This window comes from Mercurialis annua, linkage group LG3 (genome assembly GCF_937616625.2).
Source record: "Mercurialis annua linkage group LG3, ddMerAnnu1.2, whole genome shotgun sequence".
In the NCBI taxonomy this organism is placed as follows: Eukaryota; Viridiplantae; Streptophyta; class Magnoliopsida; order Malpighiales; family Euphorbiaceae; genus Mercurialis; species Mercurialis annua.
This window is the reverse complement of record NC_065572.1, coordinates 56,109,956-56,118,636: the sequence shown is the minus strand read 5'-3', so window position 1 is coordinate 56,118,636 and position 8,681 is coordinate 56,109,956. Positions and strand designations below refer to the sequence as shown.

Below are 8,681 nucleotides of genomic sequence, written 5' to 3'. Positions count from 1 at the left end.
TATATGGATTCAACTTCCTGGATTACCATGGGAGTTTTGGTCAAATGATATGCTCAGTAGGATTGGCAGTTTTTGTGGAACTCTATTATACAGTGTTAGTGGAAATGAATGCAGCAGGGCCATATCCAGATAGAGTGATTCTGCAGGATGAAAAAGGAAATAGTTTCAGTCAGAGAATAGACTATGAATGGAGACCTATTATTTGTGAGAAATGTAACAAATTAGGTCATTCCAAAAACAATTGCAAAGTTGTAATCTCTAAAGATCAAGTTAGTAAGGAAAAAGTGATCTCAGAAGAAGATGTTGTGATAACTAAGATTACTGATACTAATGTGATAACAGAGGAGAAATCCAAGGATAAGACTATTTCAAAAGGGAAGCAAGCCATTAAGCCAACTACCCCTAATTCTCAAAGGATTATAGCTACTGAGGTAACAAGAACTAGACCTAATATTTTCTCTGTCTTAGCAAACTTGCAGGATAAGGATCTGGTTAATGAAGATAATCATAGGCATCAGAATGGTGTTGGTGTTATTGGTGAAGGTAGGAGAGGTTGGAATCCTACTAAGCCTATGAATGTTATTAAATGATTGCCACTTGGAACATTAGAGGTCTCAATAATATAGTTAAGCAGTCTGAGATTATATCTTTGATAAAATCTAGAAGGCTTAGTTTTGTTGGGATCCTGGAAACTAGAGTTTCTAAAAGCAATTTTGATAAGGTTTGGATGAAGTTTAAGAGAAAGATTCCTGGCTGGGAGTTGATTCATAATTACTGCTCTAGTGATATGGGCAGGATATGGGTCATTTTCAATAAAGCTATCATGAATGTTACTGTTCTTGAGGTGCATAGTCAATTTATCCACTGTAAGCTTGAGTGGGATAATAAGTTGGTCTTATGTTCTGTTGTGTATGGTTCTTATAATGCAACCAGTAGGAGAGAGTTATGGTTAAAAATGGGGCTTATTAGTCAGTCTATTAATGATAGTTGGCTGGTCCTTGGTGATTTTAATGCAGTAATGAGTAATGGAGATAGAATTGGTGGTAATGAGATAGACAGCTTAGCTGCTGAAGAGTTTCAAAATTGGGTTATTAGCTCTAAAGTGTCAGAGCTTAATCACATTGGTGAATTCTACACTTGGTGTAATAATCAAATGGGAGAAAACATGATTTGGAGAAGGATTGATTGGTGCTTTGTGAATGATATGTGGTATGGTAATTTTGAAAATTCTTTCAGTAACATGCTTAACTCAGGGATCTCAGATCACTCCCCTGTAGTAGTAAGCATTGATGATAAGAGGATTGTTAGGAAAACTCCCTTTAAATTCTTTAAAATCTGGTGTGACCACCCAGATTTTTTAAGGATAGTTGATGAAGTCTGGAAGGTGAAGATCAATGGTGTTCTAATGTTTCAGATTTATGAAAAGTTGAAAATCTTGAGGAAGAAGCTTAAAGAGCTTAATAAGAAGGATTATGACAATATTTCAGCCAGAGTTTATAGAGCTAAAGAGCAGCTGAATACTCTGCAATCTAACCTGGTGTTGGATCCTTTTAACTTGGATCTTCAGCAAGAGGAGAAGGCTTGTAATATCCAGTTAGTGAAGCTCTTAACCTGGGAGGAGGAGATCTTTAGACAGAAATCTAGAGTAATGTGGATAAAAGCAGGAGATAAGAACACAAAGTTCTTTCATAATTGTGTTAAGCAGAGGCAAGATAGGAAAAGAATTATTTCCTTAAAGCTGAATAATGGTAGCTGGTGTGACAATCCTACTGAGATCAATTCTGCTATTTTGAATCACTATAAAGAGTTCATTGGTACTGCTCAAGCTAATAGAACCTTTGTGGATTTCAGAATCTTTGAGGAAGGTTACTTGTTGAACCAAGATGATGTTGAGTATTTGAATAGCCCTTATGATGCAGCAGAAATCAAAGAGGCCATTTTTTCCATTAATAGTGACAAGGCCCCTGGCCCTGATGGATTCAGTAGTAGCTTTTTTAAGAAAAGTTGGGGTATTGTTGGTCATGATATAACTACAGCTATTTCTGAGTTCTTGTTGACGGGGAAAATGCTTGGTCAAACTAATGCTACTGCAATAGCTCTGATTCCTAAGATAAAATCTCCTGAGACAATTGGAGATTACAGACCTATCTCCTGCTGTAATGTGATTTACAAAGGGATATCCAAAGTGCTCACTAACAGACTGAGGAAAGTAATAGACAAGATTGTTAGTCCTGTGCAGTCTGCTTTTGTTCCAAATAGGAATATTGCAGACAACATTCTCTTGGCTCATGAGATTGTAAGGAATTATCAAAGACAGAAAGACAAGTCCTGTGCTATCAAGGTTGATCTCCAGAAGGCCTATGACTCAGTCAGTTGGGATTTTATTGAGGAAGTCCTGATTGGTTTTAGGTTTCCAGTTAACTTCATAAAGCTAATTATGAGTTGCATTAGATCTGCTAAATTTTCTATTGTTATCAATGGAGATCATGAGGGGTACTTTAATGGAGGCAGAGGCTTAAGGCAAGGTGATCCAATGTCTCCTATGATTTTTGTGCTTTGTATGGAGTATATGTCTAGATTGATGTACAAGAATGCTAAGAGAGGGTCTGGTTTTCAGTACCATAAGGGTTGCAGCAAGCTCAAGCTCAGTCATCTGTGTTTTGCAGATGATCTGTTCTTCTTCAGTAATGGAGATACAAATTCAATCAACATAATCAAAAATGTTATTGAAGAGTTCTCTAAATGTTCAGGGTTGAAGCCAAACCATCAAAAAAGTCATATTTTCTTCAATGGGTCTTCTGACTTAGAGAAAGAGAACCTCCTGAACATTCTTGGTTTCCAGGAAGGGTCTCTACCTATTAATTATCTTGGCTTACCTCTGATTACTTCTAGACTCTCTAAGGAGCACTGCAGTGGCCTAATTAGCAGGATAACTTCCAGGATTTCTCACTGGACAACAAAGTGTCTTAGTTATGCAGGCAGATTGCAGCTGGTTAACTCAGTTCTTCTGAGTATGCACATATATTGGTGCTCTATGTTTTTGCTTCCAGCAGCTGTGGTTAAAGGTGTTGAAAACTTATGCAGGAAGTTTTTGTGGCATGGTGTTAACTCTAATAAAAGTAGTGGGCTAGTTAACTGGAACAATATTTGCAGACCAAAGTGCTGGGGTGGTCTAGGCATTAAGTCTGTCAAAAACTGGAATATTGCTGCTATAGCTAAGCATGTGTGGGGTATCATTTCCCTTAAGCCATCTATATGGGCTAGCTGGGTTAATGCAAACAAGTTGAAGAAGATGGGGTTCTGGGGTATAGCTAAGCCTCATGAAGCTTCATGGAGCTGGAGACAGATCATGAAGATTAGACCCAGAATTGCAGATTATTTTGTGTATAAGCTAGGTGATGGAGCCAACTTCTCCTTTTGGCATGACCCTTGGGCAAATGATTTGTCTATAGTTGATAGATTTCCTGAAGTGGATATTAAAGAGTCTGAGGTAGATAGAAATGCTACTGTGAAGAGTCTTTGGAAAAATGACAACTGGTATTTTCCAGATCCTCTGGACGATTATACTCTAGCTATCTGGGAGTATGTCAAGAGTAATTTTAAGATCAAGCAAGATGAGACAGATAAAGTGACTTGCAAGTCTGCAAATGGGAAATTTTCTATTAACAGTTGCTGGAAACATTTGAATCCTGTTAGCAGAAGTATCCCCTGGACTTCTATTATCTGGTATAAAGACAACATTCCCAGGTACTCTTTCATTACTTGGTTAGCCTTGCAAGAAAAGCTTAACACTAAGGATAAGCTGCTAAGATGGAAAGTGGTGCAAAATGATGTTTGTTGTTTCTGCAATTCTGAAACTGAATCCATTAGTCACTTGTTTTTTGAGTGTGGCTATTCCAGAGCAATTTGGAAAAGATTACTTGTTGACATGAGCTTTAATAGAGATGTGATGCATTGGAGAAGAGAAGTCAGTTTTTTTGTAAGGAGAACTAAAGGAAAATCCAAGATTGCTACATTTAGAAAGTCTATCTTCTGTGCTTCCATTTATCACATTTGGAGAGCTAGAAATGATTTGATTTTCAATCAGAATTTGATCCCTGATCACCAAGTCTATAAGAACATCAGGCTTGCTGTGTGCTAGTTGGGGTCTCTGTTGTTTTCTTTGGGATGGGTAGTAGCTGTAGTAGTTGCCAGTTTCTTGGCTTTTTGTTTTGCCAAAGTGTTTTTGCTGTGTAATAGCTCTGCTAGGCCTGTTTTGGCTGGTTTGTTCCTCCTTTATTAATAAAGGTGCCTTTTGGTGATTTGACCAAAAAAAAATTCAGTATATTTTTGGTATATCGATTATAAATTTTTATATATATTTTCTAGTTGATAACATGTATATTTTTTTTATATGTGTTTTTCACTATAGTTGGTAATGAACTAGAGAATTTGTATATTGTTGGTATAATTTCAGTATACTGTTAGGTTAATATTTAGTATGCGATGTGGTGTAATGTTGATGTAATAATAAAATTTCAATATATTTTGATGTGTACACTCTTGGTATACTGTTGGTATATTATTAATTTAATTTTTAGTATACGATTTGATGTAATTTTGGTAAATTTTTATTTAATATTAATAAAATCTCAGTGAGTATAATGTTGGTATAATTTTGATATAATGTTGATATAATGTTAATATAATGTTAGTTTATTAGTATACTGACATTATACCCACAGTATACACCGTAAGTTTGATATTATTTTTTATTTTTTTTATACTTTTATAAATATTATTAACATTTTTGTAAATGAAAAAAGTCAATATGTAGTTTTGTAATTATTTTCATTTTTTTGGTAAATGGTGTAATTTCCTCTTTATGATATGCATACACGAATTGCTAGGTCCAATCAAAAACATCCTCTCTTTTTTTCTAATTTCAATTCAAAAAATTGACTATATGCTGATAAATTCAACCAGATGAAAAATACTAACAAGTTAAACATATTTATGATTTGAATAAAAGAAAGGCTTCACACTCTCACCAAATTTGTTATATTCTAAAACTGTCCAAGTGAACAAAATTGCTTCATATATATTCCCTCACACACAGAAATAAGCCTAATAAAATATACAAAATTGTATACAAAATATTCAAAGTATAAAAGCTTACTGAGATAGTAAGCTAGAAAATACACACTCTTCTCCATCTACTTCTTGTTGAGGAGATGAGCCAGGTTGCGAAGTTCCTCAAATGCATGCATTGTTTCTGCATCAAATCCTCCAGCAAACTGCATGCATCAACCATTTCAAAAACAATGCGTATGGTAAAATGAAATGAATGAACGAATCGAAATAAGTTGTGATGAGAACAAACCTGATGAATTCTGAAAGCAAATCTAACTCCTTGAAGTAGCATATAGTCAAGAGCAGGGTCTTTTTCTAGTGCTGCTTTTGATTGAATTTCCATAGCTACTCTCTTCATGTACTTCTTTGCCAACTTTACTGACCCAAACTTTATCTGCAATCATGGAGCCATCAGGATCATATTAACCAATGGAAAGATTTTGGTGTTAATGTATGTTGTGTAGAAATAGAAACATTGAAATGGAAAACGTCGAAACGGGAAATGCCAAATTAAACGTTGAATATAGAACTCGAATAAGTTTCCATGCAACATAGGTGTTAATCACTTGGCTTGAAGTTACCTTGCTAATGATGCCATTATCAAGCATCCAATCTGTCGGAATATGGAACTCATTGCAATTTCTCATCAAGAATTCTCTTGTTCTTAGAAGATTATAAACAGTGCGCTCCATCCTGCAGCAAAACATTAAAATTAGTGAACACTATTATGGACTGGCTAAGAGCTGCTGCCTCAGAGTGAAAATTGAAGAGCTTACTTCTCTGATAAAGCTACCGTTTTCTTAAGTGCAATATCACAAGGAAGCCGAGGATCATCCTTGAAATAACACACTTCTGACTCCAATTTCTTCAAATCTCTATACCCAAATGCTGCTTCTCGTAACGTATCAGCTTTCTTTTCCGGCCATTCAAAGTGCTTTAGGACTGCCCTTTCATCCACCTATGCAGAAATACATGCATAAATCAGGCATAAATCAGATTAAAAGAAATGTCTCTGATTCAAAATAAATCTTATTTATGCATGATGCATTCTTTACTCATTTTTTTGTTCTTGGCAAGGTGATAATGAATCATGCCCCAAATGAAACTATACATCAGGATTTTTATTTGATATATATCCGTCATTGTTAACACTATTCAGGATAGTCTTCACTTACCAGAAAACCAAGTTCATCGTCGAGCCACTTCACAAATTCCACAACATCTTCAATGTTCTGGTAAACTGCATTGTTGACCTCTCTTATCAATGAATTGACGAATTCTCCTTGAGTTTCAACATCTGCTTTGATCTACAAACAGTTTACATTTATATTATTAAGCATTTACACCAGACTGTAATAGTGTGAAACTATTAGAATCGCGGTCTGTCATTCTGAAAAGCTAATTAACTGGACACAGAGAATTTTAACAATCATGATGTAGGCTGAGCAATGACCAAGAAAAGAAGAACCACTTACAGCAAGTAAATGAGATGATCTGTTTTCAATTTCGCCAATCATACTGCTGCGAACATTCGCAACCTCTGAGGCATCACAAACACCTCCATTTGAAGACTCTTTTCTGGAGTCCCTCTTCATGAGTGAATGGTAAAACTCGACAACTTGTGGTGCACGCTGCACTACTCCTGCCGAACTACTTCTAGCTGAGAGCTTCGGAAGACGTGGTGGTGGTGGAGGCGGAGGTGGCGGCGGGGGTGCAGCTTTAGCTAAACTTTCCTCTTTAACTTCATTTGGTATTGAACATGAAGGTATTGGAGGAGGATTCGGGACACGCAAAGCCCTTTTTTCAACATCTATTGACGATACAATCTTATAATTCTCTATGCAATTTGCATACATTTGGGGTCTTTGATCTATACAGAACTCGTATTTCTGAGAAATTAATGGCTCGGTTTCCTTTTCCGCTTCTTTTAAACACATAAAACCATCAGATTGCCTTCGCTTACTTGATACCAACTCTTCTATGCTGATCTTTGATCCACTTATAGAGTGTCTTCTCCTTGGACTTCTTAATTCCTCTAAATGAACCCAATTTTTATCAGAACATTCTAAGTTTGACAAATCTTCATCAATAATAGGCCATTTCTTCAACTTCTTAATCAAATTTAATCTCTTTGCACTACTATATTCTAAATACTCATTGCAAGAAAATGAGCTAACAGATTCACTACTTTTCTCTTCTGAATTTGCTACTGAAGCCTTATTATCAGAATTTGTCGAGCACGAATTCCTCAATTCATCTCGCAAACATGAATTAACCCACCTAAGATATGCAAGCTCCTCCACTTCATTTAGCCTGCTCATTTGTAAACCCTCAACTTGTTTACACAAATCTTCATTCGTTATTCTTAATGAAGTTGCCTCTTCACTCTGCCAAATAAACATAGTTAAACCTAGTCAGCTATACTCTACATTACATCAAGAATCATTAAGGATGTTAGAAAATAACATTCAATGTAGACACAACACATACCAAGGGAACATTAACAAAATCCATATCATTCAAAGTTGTCAAATTCAAATTTCAAATCAATCAGTAACCAACTTCATGTTTACTTTCCCTTAACATTTTCTCAGCAACCAAACAGTTCATAGAAACTAAATAAACATCAAAAGGAAACATTTTCCATTGGTGCAATACCTCAGAAGCCTTGGCAAGAGAAGCCAATTGAGTCTCCAAAGAAGATATTTTACAAGAAAGATTCCTCTTCTCCATCTGCAACTCCTTATTCAATCTCCTCAATTCAACAACTTCCATTTCCAAATTCCCCATCAAACCCTCATTACTTATCAAACCCTCACCATTCTTCTTCCCTGAACTCAAACACATTTCTGCCACTTGCTCACAGAGAACACTTTTTTCATTCTCCAAAACCCCAATTCTTTCATAAAGCTCATCAACCTCATTTTTCTTGGTTTCAAGCTCCAACAATCTCCCATTCCTTTTCACCTCTGATAACTCAGCTTGCAACTCAAACTCCCTCTCCTTAGATTCTTGAAGCAAGCTTCTTAAATGGTCTAATTCAAGAAACAAATCTCTTGACCCTGAAGACTGTCTTCTATGACCAGTCTGGTTACTGTATGCATGTGGGTGCACTTGGGTGGCTGCTACTGAGCAAGATAGATCACCAATTAATGATCTTTTCACTCTAGACTGAGATGACACAGTTGGGTTCCTTTGGTTGGTGGATTCTGAAGCTGGTAATGGAAGTTTCTTGGTTAAAATTATTGTAGTTGTGTTTGAAGGTGGTTTGGTTTTTTTGTCTGCTGTAAAGCCTTTAACTATATGTGAACCCCATGAAGATCTTGGCTTTGATGCATTATTATTGGTGTTTATTCTCATGTTTTGGGACTTTGGTGGGTGGTTTTGATCAGCAAATTTTGATGGTTTTGATGGGTTTTCTTTTTCTTCTCTCATTTTTGTTGAACTAAGAAAAAAGATTCAATCTTTGATCAAACCCAGAACGAGTTTTTGATAATGGTAATAGAAATTGTTGCTTGGAATGGAATGTGCAAAGTGGCAGCTTTTGTTTGCTGCAGAAAAAGATTTGA

General features: G+C 35.9%; 1 protein-coding gene across 1 annotated transcript; it reads right to left on the bottom strand.

The window, feature by feature from the left end:
* Positions 1-5,005: 5,005 nt before the first annotated feature.
* Positions 5,006-8,681, bottom strand: LOC126675538 (protein CHUP1, chloroplastic-like). Its single transcript, XM_050370192.2, has 7 exons — positions 7,771-8,681; positions 6,588-7,499; positions 6,288-6,419; positions 5,889-6,070; positions 5,694-5,805; positions 5,363-5,506; positions 5,006-5,276 (listed from the first exon to the last, which is right to left on the bottom strand). The coding sequence occupies exons 1-7, from the start codon at positions 8,545-8,547 to the stop codon at positions 5,196-5,198; spliced, it is 2,340 nt and encodes a 779-aa protein (XP_050226149.1). The 5' UTR covers positions 8,548-8,681; the 3' UTR covers positions 5,006-5,195.